The 25,038-nt window shown below is 47.9% G+C and overlaps 1 protein-coding gene across 1 annotated transcript in view; it reads left to right on the forward strand.

Moving 5' to 3' along the window:
* The window catches only part of RBM26 (RNA binding motif protein 26), a 1,704,516-nt gene that overhangs the window by 893,402 nt on the left and 786,076 nt on the right, over nt 1–25,038 (forward strand). The window contains exon 14 of the mRNA XM_069639899.1: nt 8,380–8,511. Coding sequence (XP_069496000.1) covers nt 8,380–8,511 — 132 coding nt within the window. The remainder of the gene's footprint in view (nt 1–8,379; nt 8,512–25,038) is intronic.

The following is a 25,038-nucleotide window of genomic DNA, read 5'->3' on the forward strand; positions in this document are numbered from 1 at the left end:
AAATGTGGTAATTCCTCTCTACCTTATAGACCCCAAGCTCTTTTGCTGGTCTCGAGGACTTACATTTTTTGCCTGGAGAGAGGGAGACCTTTTTTTCCCACTGTCACATTAATTTTTGTGATTTTGAACTGTTCCTTTTTGGTTGTGGAGTCTGCCAAACTCCATAGGCATCTTTTACACGGTGTCACACAGCACCTTCAGTGCAGTGACACAGTGAAGTCTTCCAGATTTCCCAAAGGTTTAAATACCTTCCCTTGGATAAACTGTTTCCAAGAGCAGTGAAGTGAAACTGACTTTACTTACACTTGTAACTTTCTAGACCAATCACACACTTACAATAGGGTTCTGGAGGGGTTACTTAGTATCCCCTTTTTCTTGCTTCTCATGTAATATTTGATACCTTTTCCTCGATGAATGGCTGGTGGCAGTGGTTTACTTTTAACTACCGTGGTGTGAATTTACTGCAGGCTGCATTTGCAGCTGCAGTAAAGCACCCAAGGGTGCCATTTTTGTCAAAATGGCCTGTTTTTTTCACCATTTCTTTGTGGAAAGGTCCTCCTTGAGATTTACTCTGCGTGCCAAACCAGGTTTGGTCCCTCTGTTTATTTCGTCTTTGGTGGGATTCACAAGTGAAGGCCGCCTCTGGCTCCAGACTGTCTGGCGGGGGCAGGAAGCGAGGGAGGTGCCTGAAACTCTGTGCTTAGTCTCCTAGGAGACAGGAATACACTATTATGTGATTGGCCGGCTGGTTATCCGGCAAGGACAGCCATCTTGCTGGATGACTTCCAGCTAGGCTGGAATAAATGGGAGAAATCTGCATAAAAGACAACACTTTTTGGCTTGGAAGACAGTCGACCACTGGACAAAGGAATCCGAAGATTAACTTGAAGACACCTGCTGCAACTCCTGGACCGTTGCCTTGCCCGGTGAAGCCTTGCTGCTGTGCTGAAACTCCTAATTCGTATCGACAGAGAAGCCCCTGCAAGGACGACTTCTCCCTTGAGTTGGTGGAACCAATCCACTCCAAAGTAAGCCACCTGGACATCCTCCTGGAGCTGGTTGAACCGAATAGCTAGGGAGAGGAACACCAGATCGTGTGTGCTGCTTTTAAGCTGGCCAAGAGCTCCAGGAATATCCTCCAGACTCACAGGAAGCAGAACTGACCGACTCTGAGCCACCTCAACAGAGTGCTGGACCCCAGATGCAAGGAAAGCCCATCTCGAGCCAGGAACTGCGGTGTTGTTATTTTCAGTAGACTCAAGGATCTGAAACACCGAAGTGCCACTTATTTGAAGATTGCCGGTTCCGGTCGGTGACTGTCCTATTGCAGTGCAGGAGTCTCCAGACGTCCTCCCTCTTGTCCCCACGACTGATGCCCGGGAACACCAGGATCTGTAGAGCTGCACAGGAACTGAATTCATCTGCTGCCCTTTTCTTCAACCTAAAGGTACTGTACAGTCTAAGAGAACTTGCCTTTTGTACTTACTTGTTTCAGAATATTTGTGTGATCTCCTGTTCGGTTCTAATAATCTGTTTCTTTGCCAAACTCTTAACTTTGATTCTAAATGCCAACAGTAGTATATTAATGTCCACAGTGTCCTAGTTACTAAAGTCACCTGAGGGTGTAGGAATTGTCTGTGTAATCCCAAAAGGGTACTTGCTTATTTAGAAATATTAAGTGTGTGTATTTTGGAGTGTATTAGTGTTGCTATTATATTGCCCCCCCTGAAGAAGGCTTACTCTGACTGTTAAATAAATTAATGTGTTTAATCAGGAAACCTTGTGTGTAAGAGTTTATTTGAATACTTGTCACTGTGAATCTCTATTTAACTCCCCTACAGCTCACATTGACCCCTCTTGAGATAGGCCTGGCTGCTCAACATGCTACCAACCTGTGTAGTACAGACTTATACCAACGGTTGGGTTCCTATTGCCTGGTCAGGGTTGTTGTAGTGCACCAAAAGGGTACTGCATACAATCTTGATGAACAGCTTGAAATAGGGTGGTAATGATTTGCTATGCAAGGATCTAGGCTACTTTTCTTTGAGAGGATTAATCAATGCTTCTTTAAGGCATGAAGGAACCGTTCCCTATGTAAAAGTGTTAACTATCTTGGTGATCCAAGGGGCCAATACGTCAAGTGATCCTTTAAGAGTGTTTGCTGGGCAACTGTCACCAATACAGGATATAGTTTTCAAATTGGATATTATTTTAGCAATTCTGTTTCAGAGCATTGTCTAAATTCAAACTCCGGGGCAGGGGATTACTGTTGGTAATCTGGGAAGAGCCGATATCCAGGCAGGAGTTATTCCGGGAGCGCTGTTGGGATAAAATCTGTTGGTGGCCGGAGATTTTTCTTACAAACTAATCCTAAATCACCTGATACCAGAGTGCATTCATCACTAATGTGGGGGAGGTAAGAGGTTTACCCTCAATCTTTTAGGATTTTGAAAAGGTCGCTTGAATTAGACTCGGCATTGTTAATTTGGTTGTTGAAATGATCTATTTAGCCTTAAAAATGATATGTTTTAAATTTTGTACGCACTAATTCTAGGCCATCCTCGTGAAGGTACATGGGATTTCTCCATTCCCTTTCTACACTTCTTTTTTGTTTCTTGGCCTGAATGACATTGTCTACAAACCAGGAATTCTTGGTTGTCTGTAGGGGTGTACCGAATAGTAGATTTAGTATTCGGCTAAATACCCAATAGTTGGCCAAAGCCAAATAGTTGTTTCCAGACTATGGCATGAAGCTTAATCTGCCATTGCATATGTACTGCCTGAAACTAATGTAGTGTCCCACATTTACAATCACTGGGGTGGCAATCACTGTTAAAAGCAGGCTTTCTACATGTTGGGCACGCTGTTTTCCAAATGTGCATCTTAAAGTTTCATAGAAACGACATTGCCATACTCAAAGATGCTGCTAAACTTGCATTCACTACTTTTCTTTGAAACAAGTTTCTTTTTTTGTCAGACTACCCACACACAATTTCTGTGCCCCTTCCTTTGGGTTTTATCACAGGTTATATTTATAAAGATATTAACTGATTAATAACACCACTGGTGCTAGGATATAGAGGGATCAAATTGATGTGTACCTACAGACAGACCACATATGCTAGCATTCAGATGCAGTAGAAAATATTTGGTATTGATAGCTTTCAACATCCACGGGAGCCGTGACGCACACGCTACAGAAGCCAATATACAGAATCAAATACCATGCCGAAATAAAAATATTAACGCCTGTTTTTCAAGTTGTCACACAGGTTTACCCTTTAGAAAATGAGCGCACAAGGTACATGCAGTTAAGCAGCATCATGTTTGTCTGCAATGAGGTTAAGGGGAGGTGCATTTGTCTGCAAAGAATGTGGCTGGTTTCGTCCCGAAGCTTGCACTGATAGTGAGACTCTGTGCAAGGCTCAATATAATACCCTTGGCTCATGCACGAGCTTCCATGCATCTGTACTGGACCATCGTGAAATCCAAGTTTGTTTCTTGGGTTAGTAACTTGATTTGGGGGCCCCACAACAATGGTGCTAAGGCAGATGCAGACAGTGCAAGAGAATAAAAGCCTTGGCTCCAGCCATTAAGTGAGACAGGAAATCCCAAGGAGGGTCTGCAGCACTTCAATGGAAGCCTTCATTGTGACATGTCAGCTGGCAGTGAGGTGTTGAACACTGCTTCACATCTTGGGGCTTTGATCGTTCTCCATCATTGGCATGGGTTTATAGGAGCCTCTGTCATTAAACCAGTCTCCTTCAGACCTCGTTAATGATGGGAGACAGTGGGCCAGCCTAGCTATTAACACACAGGTGTGAATTACTGTTTTCTGACTATTTCTTTCAGTTGAATTATAATGGGGATTATCCAGCGTGGGACGCGAATACCACTCACACCATGTTAGTGTCAAGTGCTTTCATCCCTTCCGAAAAATCTGCAGTGCAGAGATGTTATGCTCTTCGGGTTATTTGGTGCACTAAAGTAGTTTACTGCATTTGCTCAGACTGCAAATTATCTGTCGCTTGGAGATTCCCTGCGGACCAGAGGGAAAGGAAGTCACTTCTTCTTGGGTTTCACAGAGTGTTGAAAGACACAGTAGCAGGGAGCAAAGTAGCACGTACCTCAGGGGCTGTGACATACAGCAAAACCTGGCATATATAGGGCATATAGTTTTTCATATTTCTGCTCTGAAGACGTTATTTATTCTTTTTGTTCTGGGACACATCTATCACTGCAAAGGGCTTCCCATACAGAACATATGTACGCACGTCAAAGACTTTTCTGGGTTATTTATACCAGACCGTGTCCCTGTTCTGTTTCATATGAGGATAACATAGGAAGTATGAGTATGACTGCTTTGTAAGAAATAAAAAACAAAAGTTGTCGATATTAGCTTTAGAAGGCAGCTCCTGAGCTGCGATCCACATTTAATCTGTTCATTTTACAGCACTCCACTTTAGTAGGGGTGTAACTTCAGCTTTGAGTAAGGTTTACAGTAAGCATTCGGCTGAAGCCGAGTAACTGATTTCGAGGGGATTGTGTCCTCCGACGTATTCCAGATCTATGACCGGTAATGTCCACAGCTGTGCTGCTTCGGAAAATCTTCAGCTCCTGCGTCGAGGTGCTGTCCCAGAGGACGACGGCCGACGTCACCCGATGTGATAAGTAGGACGCACGACGCCCATAGCTTCAGTTCAGTTTTTTCCGCGAACGTGTTCGCTTCGTGAATCTCGGTACGCCTCGACTCTTTGGAGTTTGATGTTTTCTTCTCGGTTCGTTGAACCTGTTCGGTTTTTTGTGAAGACCTGTTTGTGGCGATGTCTACTTCGTCTCCAACCCCGTGTCCAGGCTTCAAGAAATGCGGTGACTGTGGGTCCAAGATGTCATAGCATCCTGCCTATGAGCAAGCTAAGCAGTAACTTGGTCTCGAAAGGAAACCCGTCCCTTCCTTGTACATTGTCTGTCCTAGGAGTATACGTCTGATTCCTGTCCTCTGCACCGCAGTTCAAGTGCACCCTCACTCTGTCCCAGCGTCAAATTCCACTTCTGTCTGCTTTTGAGGTATCCTTGCATTTATTTGGTGAAACAGCATCGTCTGTCCGTGGGTTAATCCTTTCTCTGTCCATCCATTCCTGCACCTGTTTGGGATGATCAAAGAATAGGGCATGGTTTTTGTACAGGACTTTCGCGCAGGGTACATTAGCATGTACTTCATTTCAGCATTGCACAGCCTAGACTTGGCAGAGGAGAACTGTGCTCTGCTTTTCTGGTCCTGGAAGGTGTAGTCCGGGTATACATCTAAGTTCACAGATGCTCTCTGCAATGTGCCACCTTGTTTGGAGTAGGCCAGGATCTTTTCTCGGTTTGTGTAATTTAACACTTTAGCTATTATCGAACGAGGAGGGGCACCGGGTGGTGGTCTCCTGATGAGAGCCCTGGCGCCCTTTCTATTGTGACTCCTTGGAAGAGGTTTCCCGGCAGAATGTCTTGGAAGAATGTTTTCGATGTAAGTTGTAGGATTGGCACCCTCTTCACCTTCTGGTAGGCCATCAACACAGACGACGTTCCTTCGTGCCCTCCCCTCTGCATCTTCCGCTCTGCTCTCTAGGAGGTTGACTTTTTGCTGCAAAATATGGATCTGGGCGATGGTGGCCTGTGCCATTGTACTGTTGTCTTTTCAGCTGCGCTTCCACTTCGGTGGTCCTCTCTGATCATTTTCGTACATCTTGCCTTGACAGCCGCCGTCTATTACCTCTTCGATCTTGGCGCTTAGCAAGGTCTTTAGTTCCGCAATTGCCATTAGGACCTGGTTGTTGGCTGCGCCTGCATCAGTTTCATTGTCTTGCACAGTGACCATCTGGTCTTTCGGCTTTTGGAGTGAGGGTGCTGTGTAGTAGAGTGTTTTTTGGCTGCCCTTCCCTTTCGGTACCTTGGGAGGCATCCGGCTTGTTAGGGTGTGGCGTAGTTTTTGCAGCACAAGGAATGCCCATTTCACTGCCACAGCATGCTGTGCATATCATAGCAATTGAGTTCTCCTGCTGAACCTCACGCATGCACTGTCTTGCAGCTGTCTCCAGAAATGGCTCCCGGGAGGGAGAGCAGCAGTATAAATGGGGCGAGGATCACCCCTCTCCGATCCCCAGCTCTGTTCCGCCTGTCCCCTAGCCGGCAATATGCATTCCAAAATCCTCTTGCGTGCTATGGTATTTTGTGCCTCAGCGGGGCAATGCAATCGTTACTTGGTGGTGCCTCACGGTTGGGGCTATCCCGCAGAGAGCATCCAGCTACAGGTTAGTAGCCCCCCGGTGCTTCTCCTGCTTGTCCCTGCTAACACGGTGTGTGCTCTGTCCCAGCTGATGTTGATACTTGGGCAGTACTGCATTGGGCCAGCTGCTTGAGCGAGTTCGCAGACTTCGCACATCCCTTATGCAGTGATCACATGACCACCATGACCCCGCTGCCTGGGGCTCCTATTTCACCCTCTGACCGCTATGGGGGCGTGTAAGGACAGATGCAGAGCTGTACGCCATCGGTTCTTTGGCTCTATGCAGGCTCCCCCACCATTGGCTCACCTTCTGCCGTAACGAACCGGAGGCAGATGTACTCTTGTTGCTCCTCCTCGGCAGCCTGCTCACTCTTGCCTCTCCATTATGTTTTTTCGGCCCCTCTGGCTCTCAGAACGATGATGGTTCACTTCCCTCATTTGTGATTATGGAGGTGTGTAGGGGTCAATGCGGACTCATGCAGCAAGCTGTTATGCCTTTCCCCAGCCTCCCGCCTGTACGCGCACCTTTAATAGTGATGCCGGGTGGCAGGCACACGTCCTTGGGCCCTCAGCTCATCCGCTGCCTTTGCACAATACCTGGTCAGGGGTTGGTGGGGCACCTGTGGGCGAGCTGCGCTTTGCTTCTTTGGGCACGCGGGCGCTCCTCCCCACCGCTCCCCCTCCTCGGTGCCGGTGCCTTCTGCTGTAGTGACGCTACACTGATGGCTTGGTTTTTGTCCTCACTGGGCAACTTTCACCGCATGCTGGTGATCTGCAGCGTCACTAGTGTCCCCCCTTAGTGTACATCTGCTGTTGCTCCTCCGGGCTACTGCCTTCCCTAAGACACCATCTTTTTCCCTTTGTTGATGGGACGGCGCCGCTTCAGAGGGCTTTCTCGCGTTGAGACATGGTGTAAGACCGTATTGCAGACCAGAAATGCTTTGTCACCGTATTTCGACTTGTCCTCCCATATGTTGAAATCTACGCCGGCTCGATAGTACTGCTTAAAATGCATGGATTACGAAGGATCTGGCAGGAGCTCCTCCTAATGCAGCTTCATGCCATGGCTGTTGGCCACGCCTCCGGATACAATCCTATCTATGTGTAACTTCTCAGTAAATTTTGCAAATTCTTGCTTACGTCCTGCTCAAAACTCGCTGTTCCTGGGCTCACGTCTCAACACTCTTGCATGCGTTGCTATGCCTTCGGAAGAGAGAGTGAATACCATCATGAACAACGTTCAGCAGCTGTCTACTGATTGAGTCAGTCTGCTCCCTCAAGTCCCTCCTGGGAATGATGTTCTCATGCATCTGGTTGATCCCACACTGCAGACTCTGAATGAGACCACTTAAGGAATTCCTAGATGCCTGCCAGGTTTTTTGGGTGAGTGGCATGTGATCTTTGAGAGCAATCAGTCTTCTAGGCAATCAGTATTGCCATGTCAACAAAATTATGAACCATTATTTTTGTTAGGATAGATTCAATATTCGATCTGATCCAGAAGGTGCATGGGCCTCAAGCTAAGGACCTTATTTTCAGTGATGTCCTTGTTTGGTTGACCATGCACAACCTCATATTAAAATGTTTTTTGTGCTTGCAGGCGATTGAAAGCTTCTGCAGCTAATTCTGTTCTTCTATCCATATGAACAGTTGCTCCTGGATACCTCTTGCAAATGAACAAATGTGCTTCTGTTTCTATTTTTATTCAAGGTTCAATAATCTTCTGCTGGTAAAGTCTTTGTGCAGACTTTGTAAAGCAGCCCATCTCACTTGAGAATTAGCCTTAGTGTTAAACCTTTCTGTGTGGCCCTGGAATCCTATAGATCAGGGATTTTCAAGTCCTGTTGAACACCAGTCGTACCAGATTTTCAGGATAATTACTAACTATGTAAATACCGGTTTTCGCTTTAATGTAGTAATATATTTTTGTTTGGATATCGTGAGAACAAGCAGTACATTTGGCTCTGGATGGACAAAATGTCAAGAGCCCTGCTTCAGATGTGAATCTGCATGATTGTTCAATTCAATGCATAACAATTGCACAGAGGTAAGCATGTTTTTCTTCGGCATGCTAACTGTTTAAGAAATCGATCTTTTCTTTTCTACAGGTGATCCAATCTGCAGTCCAACCGTCAACAACTCCTGCATTAAAGCAATCTGTAAAGGATCGCTTGGGTCCTGTGCCTTCGAGTCATGTTGAACCTCCGGAGCCTCAAAACTCCAATGCAGAAGCACCCCAGGTATTTACAAAATTCTCCTAGATCTTTATAGTATGTTTCTTCTGACTAAACTTAAAATAGGGAAATTTGTGTTTAATTGCATTTGTACATTTTCTTAATTAGATTCATAACTTGAAAGCTGTTTGCTTTGTGATTGTTTCTATTTTCTTATGGTTCAAAATGTTATATTTTTGGCAATATAGATTTACTTGATTAAACCGTGTGCACTGCTAGTTCGTTATTTTTCAGTCTAGATGATTTCTTCTGTCTAGAGGTAAAATAATAGCATGCAGGTAATTGCTGTTACTTTAACCAATGTGTGGGCATTAGAATGGCTCCTGGTGTATTCCATCTTGCTTGAACAAGTAGAATTTACTTATCTTAAATTCTTTAAATTGTAGTTTTAAATCCAGATCTGTATTGATTTACATAACCCATCAAGTGGTTGGGTTCAAGGATTTCATTAGGGGAACTCAGTCACTGTAAATTATGGCTGTTGACGGAGTGTGTCTTAAATAGTGCTCCAAAGTCGACTCAAATTTAACAATTAAATAGTTTACTCAGACTAGTCTTATCTTCAAATGAAAGGTATACTTCTCCAGCATGGGGTCTGGCATGGATTCACATGCTCATGAATATTCCCCGTCAGGCTGGGTATCCTCGGTAAATACAAAATCAGTTTCAGCTTTGTTTCTGAACGGTCTTTCTAGTAACCAGTCACTGGGTCATACTGCCCCCAGCCAATGACTGCCCTCTCCCTAAGCCACTCCTTGGGCAGCCATCTTCAGATTTTTACCGCATGTTCAAGTGTTGGGAGTCCTTGTGCTATAGCTCTCGAGCTTTTACTGCGTTTTGTGTTTTTTCGAAGAGTTTACTCTTATATTTTCAGTCAATTGAGCCTCAAGCTCCACCGATTCTACTTCCGATCAACAGGGACCAGTTTCGGAATTTTTCTACGCCCCTCGAGGGCGAATTTTTGTCAAGTTTTCACTTCTCTGAGGATTCCAGAAGATCTTTGAGGCCTACCCTGCGTGGTCATAGCCCAGGACAAAGGAAACACGACGCCTGTTGGATCCAAGCTGTTCAGGAGCTGCCCTGGTTGCAGATTACTGAATGTCTACAAGGAAGATGAGCACTCCCGGTGCCTCTACTGCCTTCACAACGACAAATTGCACGTGGAGAAGGACTGTGTTTTGTAAGAACATGTCGGAACAGACAATGAAGTATCGTCGCGTTCGACACTCCAACTGTCTGGAGGGGAAGAGCCCAGCAGCAGGTGAGATGAAGTCAGAGCGGTCTTCTAAGACCTTTGAGATCGCTCCGGTGACGGGATCCCAACAAAAGGCAAAGCACCGCGGGCACCGGGAGCGCCGATGGTTTGGGCTCCATGGCTGCCAGGCGGGACGCAATGTCACTGAAGCCATCATCCACGAGCCAACGCTCTGGCTCGGTGAAGAGGAAGTCGGAGAACCCGGTAAGCTTCGGGAGAAGACCCGGTTGATCTGACGGCGACGGCCGAGGGGGAGCGAGGCAACGACCCCCCACTAAGGTGAAGGCCTGAGGCGCGGCCAAGGTCGCGTTGGCCCCGATTCACCCAGCGAAGGCTTCGATCGAAGGAGTCGTGGCGGCCCTGGCGAAGCCTGTGGTGGCTACCCCAGTGGAGACGACTGCCGGGCCTAGAGTTTCCCTGCCAGTCCGGAGGAAATCATCTTTTCAGCCTATTGAGAAGACCAGCGTAAAACCTCAGGAGGAGAAAGGGGGGAGTGGGGCACAGTAGCCATAACGGACACAGATACCACCTCCGAAGATGAGCTGGCTGGCGTCGCAAAGATCCTGGACAAGAGGTTCGATGAAGTCCGGTCCTACGGGAGGGATCCCGACGAAGTGGCGTAGAGAGCAACGGTGGAGCCGATTAGGGGCCGTGGAGGAGACAGAGGACCCCACTCTCCAGCCGTTGGTCCGATCTCAACCGATGCCTATGCCACAGGATAACTCGGTAGCAATCTTGATGGCTATCCAGACCCTGTGTACGGAGTTGATGGCAAGGTTGCCCTTAGCCCCAGTGGATGATCCAGCGGTGCCTGGACCGCCGGGAAGCAAACCGAACAAGCGGAGGCGAATCAATCCTCCCCCCCTCCTTTCCAGCCTTCACCTCCACCGAGGGATGAGACTGGAACAGACGGTGACAGATCTCCCATCACCCCCTGCCTGGACCTCCCCTTTCGACGAAATTGGCTCCTTTAACGCTATGATCACCAGGGCATCAGAGCTTTTCCAGCTTTGTCCTGAAGAGCAGAAGGAGAGTTTCCTCTACCAACGACGGGAAGCAGAGGGGACGATCGTCCTCGCAGTACCGTTACTGGATGACATCTGGGACGAAGGACTGTCGCTGCTCAAGAACCTGTCCACGGCTCCTGCGAATAGGGACCAGTATGAGAAGAAGTACCGGGTCGTAGATTCCACCCCGATGTGCCTTAGAGCTCATCCGTCCCCAGATTCAGTGGTCTCCGCAGCAGCCAAGAAGAAATCTGCAGGGGCGACGGGGATCAACTTCCACTTCCCCACCGGACGGTGAAGGGAAGAAGCTGGAGGCCATGGGACGAGTCATGGCGGCGACGACCATCAAAGCAGCCACCGCCCTCGCGATCGTGGCGCGCTACGACAAAGAGCTGTGGTTCAAGATCGCTCCCGTCCTGGATTTCCTGCCAGACTAGAGGGCGGAGGCCCTTGAAATTCTACAGGAAGGTGAGGTGGCATCAGACCACGCCATCACGGTGGCGACAGACATCGCTGACGCCGGGTTTCGACAGATCGGCAACATCGTTTGCCTTTGCCGACGCGTTTGGCTCAAGACCACCGACTTCCATCAGGACGTTCTGACCAGGGTACTAAACATGCACTTCGGAACAACCTGTTCGGCAAGGCAGTGGACAAGTCACTGCAGGCCATCAAGACTGACACCGAGACGGCCCTGGCCTTGGGTTCTCTCCATCAACGACAGCTGCTCTTTCGTACCCCCGGAGGCAAGTCTCAAGGTGCCAGGTGCCACCAAAGGATTTGGTGGTGGTTCCTTGTACCGCCAATCGCCCCGCTCCTCATCGCAGGAGGCCTACTGTAACGCTCACCTGGCTCCCACGGAGGGTCTGGTCTGGGTTGCTCTGGCCTCTTCAAGCGTGATGCGCAGAGTTCGGACCACCGATTGAACAGGACCCCCAAATCTTGCTTGTCTGGCCCGTAGGAATATCCTTCTGCAGATGAGAAAGGGGATTAACTGTCTGCTGAATAGTGTGCTTGCTCCCCCCTTTCTCCCTTCCTCCTTCTCAGACTTCCTCCAAAACGCCCGGTTTAAGCTCACCTTATGGTTTGGAAGGATGAACTCTCCATCCTGCTTCTGGTGCAGGGGCGCGCGTTTGTCCAGTTACTTCACTGGTTTTCAGAATGGCGCTGGCAAATCCACTTGACTTTTCTGAGCGATACGCCGTAAGTATGAAGATGCAAAAGTTCAAGTGTGAGTCTCCTTTTATGTTGTTTTTCCTAACCTGTGATCTGTCCTTTATTTCAGGTGCAGAACAAAGGCGATACGTTGAGGGGTTAAATTGCCAGTGGTAAAATCAGGTGAGTTAGTGATGAGGGCGACCCCTCTAAATGTCTTTATAATTCCCCAGTAATGTCTTTTGTCCTTTCCCCATAGGGGCCGGTGTGCGGTACCTGCCAAAGATGCGGCGCCGACCCGAGATGTGGAATGGTTCACCAAGAAAAGCCGGTAAGTTATATGGCTGAAAAGTCGGCTTTCCTCTTGTGTTCCCTTGCTCACCTTTTGTCTCTTCTTCTCTTCCCTAGGTGCAGAGATGTGGCGACCGGTGCTGAGAGCCGCGATGGAGTCGGGCGGCGTCTCGGGAACAGGTGAGTGAAGCGTGGTGCTGCAGCGAGCAACGCAGTGCTTTTAAATGGAAGTCTTCCTTCAGGAATGCTGGCGTGAAGATTCCGGATGCAGGTAAGAAGGTTGAATAAGTTGTTGGTTTTCACCTTTCTCTTCTCTTATTCCTTACAGGTGTTCCAGGTTCGAGGCGGGCGTGGCTGAAGTCCAGGTGCAGGAGCAGACACGGTGAGCGTTCAGCTGCTGGGATGCAGAACAACGCGAAGCACTTGTGGCGGTCCGGGTGTGGCTTAAATAGCCTTGGAAGAAGTTCCAGGTGAGTATTCTTCCACAGCCCCACCCAAGTAACAAAATGGTTCCTTCAGAAAAATAGTCCCTCCTAAGCCTCATTTGGCTTGGTTCTTCATGCAGCATGGTCTGCATCAGGTGAGTGTGCAGCATGGTCTGCTTCAGGTAAGTGCACCAAACACTTCCCCTTATGAGCCTGGCGCCTATGGCGCCAGGACAGAGTCCAAAGAGCCCCTATAAAGGGCCGCTGTGCTTTTACCCGGGGGCGTGATGCCTGCTCCCGGGGGTGCTGGGCCTGGCCTGGTGCTCCGGGGGTAGGCATCATGACACCTACTGTGGGATGCATTGACCCACTAGGCTCTGCCCTGCGACATCACTGTGTGCTGCATTCACCAGAAACGGAATGGGCGCCAAAAAGCCCTATGCCTGCTAAAAACCTCTGAGAATTGTGCAGGGAAACTGGAAAAATAGGCTGCCAATCTACTTTGCCTGTGTCAGTGGTAGAACAAGAGACCACACTGCCAAAACCTATCATTGGGCTGCCCACAGAGTGAAATTGAACTATCTGAAAAGGCAGTACTGCATTGCCAGGAAAACCCTGAAGTGCTCTAAAAGCTGTTTTTCCTTGGCTGTTGAAATTGCTAAATAATGGTTCCGAAACATCAGAAAAGATCCAACGTCCTTGTTGGGTGTTAACCATCACATTATTTAAGGAATCCCCATAAGAACAATGTCAGGAGAAGCAGATTTCATCACAAGAATATCCACATTAAAAAAAAGGCTTGCCTGGAAATATCTGTCAGAATATGGGTGCAGTACCTCCGCCTGCCTGTATCAAAGCTGTCATTTACTTACACTGGGCGTTTAAACTTGTACATTATGATCAAATTGTGTAAAAGAAGTGACTTGCCATCAAAAGCAATATAGGTTGCTACTATTCAATCTCTGTTTTAAAAAGACTGGAATTGGAGATGTGTGTCTACTTGTTGAAAATGGAAGGTTTATTTTAGCAAAGACATTTTTAAACAAAATGTTTTAAAGTGAACTGATGCCAGCCACAGAACTTCAAAGGCAAATTCCACAGCGTGCCCCATACAAAGGTGCCTTCCTTTTGCTCTCTGCCCAGGAACTCTCAGTTAGATGCTAATGAAAGGAGGAGGAGATTTGCTCTGCTTCTCTGGGGAGAGACAATGGGCTTCCTAGACTGAAAGGGAATGCAAATTCAAGTGTCAACAGAAACTACTGCCAGCAGGAAGAGGGGCCTGGATTGCTCTTGTTCCAGCAAAACCTTGGGGGCGGGACCAGACAGATAAGTGTATCTGTAAGCCACAAGAAAGTATTTTTTTTAAAACGACTCGGAGAACTGTGCAAAATTTGTAAAAATCTGTAAAATATAGGGTTGTTAACATGACAATTCTGCTCACAGTTTGAAACTACTCTGACCTCTGTGCTATGTTCAGAGACATGACTACAGAAATTGTGGTTTTGTAGCAATTGTGATGATGCTAGAAATATGAACCTTCACAGGATTATGCCCAGACGTCATGCGCAAATATGTAGAAAAATGTGGACAAATCTGACATTGGGTACCCAAGCAAAAGCGCGAAAAACTGTCAAATCTGAACTAAAGCTCTCACTGAGATGGGACTCGGACGGATACTTGCTCTACTAAATCTGTGATGTACATATGTATTGCTAGCAAGTTGGTTGTATTTTAAATATGATTTATATGAAAAATAGATTTACTGTGCAGGAACAAAGTGAAGGTACTCCCTGAATTGTAAAATACAGCATCATCACGGCACCAAATCGGGAGAGAGGACAGACCCTAACCGATAGGATTCGCAGAAGGTGTGCCTAGTATATTTCGGCCTACCCACCTCTTAGGGAAATACATAAATAGAGACCGCTTAGGACCTAGAGAGAGACAGATTCACCCATGAACTGATTACTGGCGGAGCACTTTGCAGGAGAAACCCATATCCAAGACTTCAGAACTTTGAAAGCGGAGAGGCCCAATTCCAGAGCTGAACCCTTCTCAGTTTGGCCTTTAAAATCTTGAAAGCTGATTTTACCCCAGACTTCCAAGGGGAACCACGCCAAAAAGAACAGCGGGACGGTGCTGTTTCTGCTTTCTCGCCAAGAACTCTTGCTAGAATCCAGAGATCCAAACCAGTTGAGCAGAGCTGTAACCGGATAGCTGCAACACACAACCAACCCGTCAGATCCAGTCTAGAGGCCGTGCAGTGTCCAGAGTACCGTGCGGAACAGAGTGCCCTGAATCCTGTCCGGTGGGCTAGCAGAATTCCAGTCCAGAAATCATTTGATCAGATCCTTGACGGGCCCTATTCCAAACAGAAGTTGAGTATCTATAGCACAGAATTGTCCCTAGCCAATATCTTATCCTTAAGTAATCCTATCCAACCCATTCTATTATATCCAGAACTGCATTTTAGAAAATCTTTTCTTTCCTGAATCTTTCCCTTATCCATATAGTTCTTTGATAATAGTAGTGATAATATCATCTTTGCGCTAATATAATTGCGGAAGAAAGAAGAGCGTCTCGGCAGGTAGAAACCATCCAGAGACATCGCTGGATTGGTGGCTATGCTGTCGTGTAGCTTGTGGCTTCATAGACTCCTTAGTGTAAAGAAAATCCTGTTTGTAATTCTAAAGCACATCTTTTATTTGAAAATCTTGACTGTCTGAGAATAACAGACCTCTACTAAAACCTCTAACTTCCGTACCGTGCATGCTAGAAACGAAATTTAAGTGTCAACTTGAAGCTAACATCCTCAGTTTATAGTTTTTCCGCAATCGCGTTTCGAGGAGATTGGGTCCTCCGACGTATTCCATATCTATAACAGTAATTGCAACAGCTGTGCTGCTTCGGAAAATCTTCGGCGTCTGCGTCCTGCGTCGATGACATGGATACGCCGCCCTCGAGGACCTCCTCCGACAGCCAATGTTATAAGTAGGACGCACGACGCCCGTAGCCTCAGTTCAGTTTGTTCCGCGAACGTGTTCGCTTTGGGAATCTCGCCGCGCCGCGACTCTTTGGAGTTTCTGTTGCTTTCTCGGTTCTTCGAACCTGTTTGTGTACTATTTCTTCGTGAAGAGGTCTACCTCGTCTTCCACACGGCGTCCGGGCTTTAAGAAATGCAGGGACTGTGGGGTCCAAGATGTCAGTCACGGACTGGCACGGCGCCTGCCTCTGGTGACTCGGGGAGGACCATGACACGGATGACTGTTGACTGCCAGTCGCTCACGTCGAAAGCCTTGCGGGAGCGCAAGAAGTTATCGGTAGGTAAGGTGTCCAAGCTCCGGAGGTCGAGGTCTGCTGGGCTTTCGACAGACGACTCCGAGGGGCGACTCTCCACGTCGTCGCCGGAAGTCCAGTGGGTCTCGGTCCCGGAGTCGGTCTCGCCACTCCTCTGCCTCTTCGAGGTACTCTCGGAAGCGCCGTCATCGGTCGCCTTCCCCGTCCTCATCCGAGGACTCTGCCCGTCGGCGGGTCGCTTACCCCACCAAGCATGCGACACCGGAGGAATGGGCTTCCTACGGGAAGAAAATGTTGGCGATTCTCAAATCGCAGGGCACTGGTTCGTCCGCGCCTCTGAGTGGGGTCGGTCGTGATCAGCCGAGAGATGCCGCTCGCACTCCTTCGGGCTCGGGTGGTCGTCACAATTCGCGGGAAAGGTCCCGCTCGGACAAGGGGAATCGTTCTCGGCATGCCCGGTCCAGGTCCTCGATGCGCTCGAGACCGAGTGAGCCTGTGAAGTCTTCGAGGAAGACATCGATGCCTGTGGCGCCGAGGTCGTCGACGGACTCTCTCGAGGCTCTGCCTCTGAGGAAGTCGTCGGCACCCAGGATGTCGAGGGACACGCTCGGGACTCCACCCTCGAGGCCTGTGTCGATGCTGTCGGTGCCGCGTCTGTCTTTGACACCAATTCTCTTGATGCCGGCGCTGATTCACTCGATGCCTTCGACGCCTTTCGGGGCTGTGTTGACGGGGGTGCCCGTTGGCTTGGGGGAACCACCTAGAAAGGCTCTGGCCGATGTCAAGCATGGCTTTGGTTCCAGTTCTGTTCCTTCTTACCGCCATCTGGAATTCATTTCAGAGGTGGATTAGGGCTCCGATGATGGCATGGTGCCTGACACGGTGCCAGACGAGATTCTCTCGGGCCATAGCCATGTCCCATGGCTCGCCGATTGGGGAGAAGGTTGGCGCAGCATCTTGCAGAGTGGCGCGCCATTACTTCAGATGTGTGGGTTCTGGAGATCATAACCCAGGGCTACTGTCTTCCTTTCCGGCAGAGGTCTCAAGACAATCCACCGGGGAATCTCTTTGAAGAGTCTGGATCCGCTCCTTGCGCATGAAATTCAATCCCTGCTGGAGAAAGGCGACATAGAATTGGTGCCTGTAGCGGAGAGGAACAAGGGATGGTATTCCCCTTATTTTTTGATTTCCAAGAAAGACTGGGGATTGAGACCCATCATGGACTTGCGCGGTTTGAACAAACTCCTCAGGAAGGACAAGTTCAAGATGGTTACTCTCTCTCTGAAGTCCTCCAGGCCCTTCAACTTCAGGACTGGTTGGTGTCTCTCGACCTCAAGGACGCTTATTTTCATGTGCCGATCCATCCAAAGCACAAGAAGTACCTGAGGTTTGCGGTTGGCGACTCGCACTTTCAGTTTCGGGTCCTGCCGTTCGGATTGACCTCCACCCTGAGGGTCTTCACCAAGCTCATGATAGTGGTGGCAGCGCACCTCAGTAAAGGCGGGGATTCACGTCTACCCCTATCTGGACGATTGGTTGATCAGAGCGCGCTCTCCCGAGCAAGTCCTGGATCATCTGTCAGTCACCTGCCACTCCCTCCACAAGCTGGGCTTCTCCCTCAACTTAAAGAAGTCCCATTTGACGCCAACTCAGAAGCTCCAGTACATCGGAGCAGTGCTTGACACGTCCCTGGGGCAGTGTTTTCCTCCCCAGGTGAGGGCTCATTACATTCAGCCGTTGGTGCACAAGTTTCAGCTTGCCTAGAGTGTCCCAGCGTTCGAGTTCTTGAGATTGCTCGGCCTCATGGCATCCTGCATTCTTCTGGTGCCAGAGGCCAGGTTGCGGATGAGATCTTTGCAATGGGCACTCAAGCTCCAGTGGTCTCAGTCCTCCGGCAGGTTGTCGGACCCTGTTCAGGTGCTGTCCTCGGTCTCCCAGGACCTTCTGTGGTGGGCCGTTGAAGACTATCTGTTGAAGGGGGTTCCATTTTGGCTACCCTGGCCGAAGGTGACGATCGTGACGGACGCATCCCTCACTGGATGGGAGCTCATGCCAACGAGTTGAGTCGGCGGTCGTTGGTCTCCGGAGTCCAGACTCCTATCAATCTTTTGGAGCTGAGGACCGTCAGGCTAGCCCTGAAGACTTTTCTGCCGACGGTGCGAAGGAGGAATATCCTGATCCTGACGGACAACACGGTGGCCATGCACTAATTAACAAAAAGGGGGGGGGGGGGGCAGGGTCACTTCCTCTGTGCAGGGAGGCGATGCAGCTCTGGTTCTGGGCAATCCAGCAGGAAGTTTCGATCTAGGCAGTTCATCTGGCTGAAGACGAAAACGAGACAGCGGATGCTCTGAGCAGGCAGAGCGCGATCTCTCACGAGTGGGAGTTGGTTCAGGAGATTCTCCTGGAGATCTTCGCCCTTTGGGGGACCCCTCAAGTGAATCTCTTCGCCTCCAGTGTCAACACGAAGTGCGAGAGGTTCTGCTTGCGCAAATTTCCTCCAAAAGGAGCCTTAGGAGACGCGGTTGTGGTGGAGTGGTCATTCCCACTGCTGTACGCGTTTCCTCCAGTCCCCGTCATCCCGCAAGTACTGCGGATGATCCTCATTGCTCTGGCGTGGGCCCGGAGGACGTGGTACCCGGACCTTCTCTACTTGTCCATCTGCCCTCCACGTCGTCTTCCCTACCGAGACGATCTGCTCTCACGGGAGGGGGAGTGGTCAGGTTCTCCATCCAGAGGTCAGATCCCTCAACGTTCACGCTTGGTTTCTGAAAGGTTGAGGTATAAGGATTGGGACCTCCCTGAAGACGTGATGGAGGTGTTGCTCTCGGCCAGACAGCCAGCAACAAAGTCCCTGTACCGTTGGCGTAAGTTCTGCAGGGTTAAGAATGTGGATCCTTTAGCATGCGACATTCCCATGGTTCTGTCTTTTTTGCTTTCTTTGGCCCACAGGGGCTTGCGAGTGGGTACCGTTAAAGGTTACCTGGCGTCGCTGTCCATAATCAAGCGCTCGTCTGAAGAGTGTTCCTCTTTTAAAATTCCTTTCATTTCTCAGTTTCTGAAAGGGCTCACTAATGTGTTACCTCCGTCACCTTTCCAGGTGCCCGGTTGGGATTTGAACCTTGTTCTTAAGTTTCTTATGGGTGCTCCGTTTGAGCCTTTGCATTCATGCCCTTTGAGACTGTTAACTCTTAAAACTGTATTATTGGCTGCGGTCACTTCCGCGCACAGAGTGAGTGAGTTACAGGCACTTTCAGTTAAGCCACCCTTCACTGTGTTTCATAAGCACAGGGTTGTCCTTAGAGTTCGTCCTTCCTTTCTTCCGAAGGTGGTGTCAAAATTTCATTTAGGCCAGAAGGTTGTTCTGCCAGCGTTTTATCTTCCTCCACATCCTGGTAAGGAAGAGGAGAGGCTCCATAGTCTTGATCCTAGGAGAGCGTTAAGCTTTTATATTTCACGCATGTCCCGGGTCAGAGTGGACGATCAACTCTTCATTGGTTACGCTGGAAAGCGTTTGGGAAAGGCTGTGATGAAACAGACTTTTTCTCGCTGGATTATTCTGGCTATTTCTGAGTGTTACCGCTTGGCGGGTAAGGACCCGCCGGTCGGCTTGCGGGCCCATTCTACCAGGAGTATGGCTGCCTCTACTGCCCTACAGAGGGGTGTTCCTATTCGTAACACCTGTGATGCAGCCACCTCTGCTTCGGTACATATTTTGTACATCACTATTCCCTCGATTCCATCCGTGGGCAGGATCTGGCCTTTGGCAAGGCTGTCCTTTTACTCTGCAGTTTGATTGGTCATTCTAAATTTCTGTTTTCTAAATTCTTTTCCCACCTCCTTGCATTGGTACTGCTTTGGGAGTCTGTCATAGATGTGGAATATGTCGGAGGACCCGATCCCCTCGAAGAACAAGTTACTCTTACCTGGTAACATTCTTTCGATAGGATGGTCCGACGATGTATTCCATATCGCTCCCTCCCTGCCTTCCCCGCTACAGAATTTCTTATGCGATTGCAGCTTACGTTTCTGCAAGGCTGTGTGTCAGACTGGCAGGAGACCATTACACGACCAGCGAGAGGAGGCAATTTACAACAAATACTGTCTCACAGAGAGATGTTTTGGGTACATAATTTGGATGCCCTGGAACCCAGAGGCATGAACGAAGAGTATTCTTTGCATGTGTTTTTGTAAACAAATAACATGTAGACAACAAAATGTATAGACTTTAACATGGTGGCCAGGACATGAATATTTAGAAAATGGCAAATTGTTAAAATGTGGATACATATATCGTGACACCAATAAGATTTTAATCATGTTAACCAGAAACATGTTGTCATGATTGTGGGATAATGGAAAGAGGATCTAAATATAATTAAATGGCCTTTTACACAGAGGCACTACGATTCCCAGAATCCAGTGTGGTCATGTGATTAGCATCACACGTATTAGTAAACTGATTCCAACTTAATAAAATTGCAAAGAAGCACACCTTGTGAACTCACTGAGAAGCATAGGCGAACTTAGGTGAGAATTCCGCGCGGTCATGCGATTAATATCACATGACCATTCAATTCAATATAATATGTTAGTGAACAGGTTTGAGTCTTGTAAAATTGCAATGAAGCATATCTAGTGAATACACTGAGAAGCGTAGGTGAGATTTATACACATTGTGACATGGACGTGCAGTTCATTTACCAATGCAAACACTATTTGAATTCACACATGGGTATGAATTCCGGAATCCCGTGTGGTCATGTGATATCACATGACTACTTAAAGAACTACGCGTGAATGAACTGCTTCTCGCTCATTACAAGTGGGAAACAAGTACTGACGGCCAGTGCACTGAGAAACAGAGGTAAGACTCGTTCACACCACATAGTTAATTTAGCACGTAACACTGAGAAACTATCAAATTTTGACATACATCATCATTTCTTTAGAAAATCGTATACCTAAGGACAACTAACTCCTGAGTTTGGACCGCATGACGTAACATTTAAAGAAAGAACAAACGCTGGCACAAGTAGAATGTTGGCTGAGCCAAATATAGCACACTCCGAATTAGGTGAGTGCATTGAATAGTTGAAGTAGACATACCATAAACACACATTGTTAATTAGAAAATAATCGAGATGTACACACCTAAAATGCAGATATACTTACCTTTTATAGGGCACGATTGTTTCAACGGCCAGGCGTCTGGACACCTGAGACCCTTTGCCACATTCTGCAACACCACAGAGGTATTTAAACATTCTACTTGACTAATATCAGAACCTCCATTGACCTACAAATCACTAATATCTTATATCAATATTGTCCACAGAATCTCAGAGAACTGTGCAACAAAATGACGTTTCCATAATCCCACAATCGATTGTTCTGTTGAAGAGACACAAGAAAATTTAGTTGAAAAAAGCTATTTATTTACTTGATTTAATCAAATTAATGATTTTTACAATGAGAAACAGAACACGTAGAAGAAGAGAAGAAAATCAAAAACTGAATTTGTTCCCGTACATTAGTTAGAGGGCCAGGATTTGTTTCAACGTCTGTGCTGTGGCGATTGTCCAGGTGGTCCTTTCACCACTCATTAGCCTCCCCCACCATAGTTCCTCATCTCTGGTATGTGAGGCAGATGGGTGTGGTAGCAAGTACCTTTCTCCAATTTTTGTGCCCGGGCAGTTCAGTAACAGGTGATGGATGGTTTCAACCTCATCCTTGTTAGAGCAGAATCGGCATTTGTTTGTGTTGCTTTGCCCTCTAACTGCCAGAATCTCGTGCGTTTCCAGTAAATTCAAGCGAGCCCTCAAAAACAGATTTCTGACCGATTTACTGGGGAATTTGCTCAGGTAATTTGGAACAGAATTTACTTGGCTCACATGGGGCGGTATATGGCTGGTTGATTTTGCCTTGGATGCACCGTCTAAGGTCTTGATCCAATCTAACTCAGTCATTTTCTTTATTTTCTTCGGGTTGCGGATGAGCTCTGCCTCAAACGATGATGATTCCCAGTGTTTCAGTGCGCTGCAGGATGTACCCAATGTTTCAGTTCGAATTATGTCTAGTAGAGGGGAGCGATCCGGGAGCAAGGTTTTCCTGTAGAACATCATGTTTTTGACTTGGATAATCACTCCCAACAAGACCAATCCTAGCTCTCTTCTGATTAATAGCGTAGATGACGATTTTGGCAAACCCAGGACTATGCACCAAAAGTAGCCTTCCATTTTGTGCCATAGTTGAACAGGTGTATGCGGGAGCGCCTCCGCAGCATAGGTGAAAGAGGGAACCACCTTTGCGCGATAGAATCTTATCGTCGGCAACAAGGAGAAGCGGCCACATTTGTTTAATGCACGAGCTTGGGCAGCAAGTTTTTTTGCTTTTTCCAAGAGGGTAAGTTGCAGGGTTGCGTTTACCCTTGAACAGTCCAAGGTTACTCCCAGGTATTTATAGTGTTGAACTCTCTCGAGAGCGACCCCTTCTAGGTCCTTGGGTGTTTCGATTTTTCCATCACTAGTATTTTAGTTCTTGACACGTTGATTTGAAGGTCGTTGGCACGGGTATAGTGGGTCAAATGATCTAGTTATATAAGCCAATATAATATAAGCGATAAAAAGGGCCGGGGCTAATGGGCAGCCCTGCTTGACGCCTCTTCCAGCCGGAATTTCATCAGAGAGTAGGCCGCTTTGATTTAGTCTCACTCGCAACTTGGTGATTTTATGAAGAGCGCAGATGGGCTGGGCTATGTCCATGGGGCAATTACAGTATCTCAGTTTTTCCCAGAGAATCTTTGTTGACCTGGTCAAAGGCTTGAGCCAGGTCAATAAATCCCACAAAAACGCAGGGCCCTCCGTCAGTGACTTTACTTTTCAATCAGCTCAGGTACATATTAGTTGAGGTTCCATTATTTTTGATGAATCCCGTTTGGAATGGATCAGCACATGGGGCATTTTTTGCCCATTGCTGGAAGTGGAGTAGCAGCAGTGCCCCAAAGACCTTGCCAATAGTGTCCAACAAGGCTATGGGACGATGGTTCCTTGGCTCCTCTTTACAGCCCTTTTTGAATATCGGCACCACGATGGACGTGGTCCAAGAAGATGGAATTGATCTAGAATTCATGCAGCGTTGGAAAATCGCACTCATCAGTACTGACCATTCTTTCACGTTTTTTTTTAGGTCCATATTGGTGATTCCATCCGACCAGGCGCTCTGGAGGGTTTGAGTCTACGCAGAACCTTCATTATCTCCTCCTCGTCACTCGGATCAATCCACAGTTTCGACTGGGTGTTGTCCTCGATAAGTGAGGCCGAAGGTGCCAGAAAGAGAGTCTTGAAGTTCGTCCAGACTTCCTCAGCAATGTTGTTTAAGGGGACTTCATCTGAGGGAGAGGTCGTCGATCTAAGAAGTGACCAAAATTCTCGCGGGTGATGGCCACATACCAGCTTCAGCATAGATTCTGCATACTGTTGGTATAAATTTAGGCGATGGTGCCTGATCCAGGCATTGTAAGTTGATTGTGCAATGCGGAAGCTGACTTGATTTCTGGGCGAGGTCTTTTCCCATGCTACATGCTTCAATATCCTCAATTCTCTGTGTTTTTTCACCAGTTCTTCGCAGTATACATGGCTGTGAGGTCTAATGTTGCGTCTCGCCTTGTTATTGAGTGCAGTGTACGGGACCAAAAGTGGTTGATAATCCGGGAGTGGGAGGACGTTTGCGATGCGGCTCTTCTCCGTCCTTTTGATAGTATTGGGTGATCTTCACCAATGCTTCCACCGATAGTTTGAGACAGTTTTTCTGGCTGTTATTTTACACTTGAGCAGGCATATCAAATTATTTTCTGGCTGAGCATGAGATCCACTTCAGTGCCAGTAAGTTGTGGTCGCTGGCCGTGCAATGGACTACTTCAAAGGAGGTGGTAAGTGTCGCCAGATAACTACTCATAAAGATGTGGTCAATATCGGCACAAGAGCAGCCCCTCTCCCAGGTAGAAACTCGATTTTGCCTTTGGAAAAGGTCCCCCGCATCGACTAGGGCTCTGGAGGTCATCAACGCGAGCCACTTATTGCCTCGCTCTTCTCTCGGAGAAGAGGCTGACGGAGGGGCACTCATGACATCCTGTGGATTGCATATGGTGTTGAGGTCACCACATATCATGTGGGCTGCTGGAAACTCTGCTCGGTCGATGGTATGCTTGATTAAAGAGAGAAAAGTGCTGTCGTTTATGGCGAGTGGGTTCCAATAAATGATGATGATTAACGTCCCAGATGTTTGTGGACCGTTTTCTCCAGTTTGCTTGTCCCAGCAAAGCTCAATTGCAAGCAGGTATATTTAGGATTTCAGCGTTTTCTTAAGGTATAGCCCACTACCAGGGCGGATGGCTGAGAAGTCCGGAAAAGGGGCGGCCCAGTGCCCCTTTCTTTGCTGGAACAAAAGCTATTTGGTGGTCTGTTGCGGCTCGGATTTCCTTGATGTTGGCGTTTGGATAATAGTTCGTTGAATTTGGGCCAATGGGCCTGCCGGAAAACGACCTATTCCTAAAGGATCTTTCTAGGCACTTTCACCCATAGGCGTGTCCTGCATGTGGGATTGGTGAACCTTCGTTGGGCTTAGATTCTGTGTAGTGCTCCTCGTGGGGCATGGTGGATGGTAGGATCCTATTTCATTCTGTCCAGTGCATTGGTTTCCTTGGTCAGCATATTTGGTCTTGTTTATTGCCCGGAAGGACGAGTCTTGATAGGTCGGCTTGCGGGCCACGCTGATTTGAGTTTTTAGGGGCCTGGCCACATCTGGCTAATCTCCTCAGGGGGCTGATGGTTCATTGTCTGCTAATTCAAACAGGTCAAACCCCAATTTCAAAAGGTTTTCGGCAGCCTCAGAAATCCTGTTTTTAACTGAGTTAGAGGTTACGTAAAGGTAGGCAGTCGCAATTTTCCCCTCATGAAACGGCTCTACCAGTGAGATGTCTGTCCCCAGACATTTGAGCGATGGGATGCATTTGAAGAGATTGAGCACGAAGCCCCGATTCAGGATTACATATTTTTTGTTGTCCAAAAGTTGTTCCAGCTTGAATGAGCGCTCTAATTTGGCG

This window comes from Ambystoma mexicanum, chromosome 7q, assembly GCF_040938575.1.
Source record: "Ambystoma mexicanum isolate Mex_15411 chromosome 7q, UKY_AmexF1_1, whole genome shotgun sequence".
Taxonomy (NCBI): Eukaryota; Metazoa; Chordata; class Amphibia; order Caudata; family Ambystomatidae; genus Ambystoma; species Ambystoma mexicanum.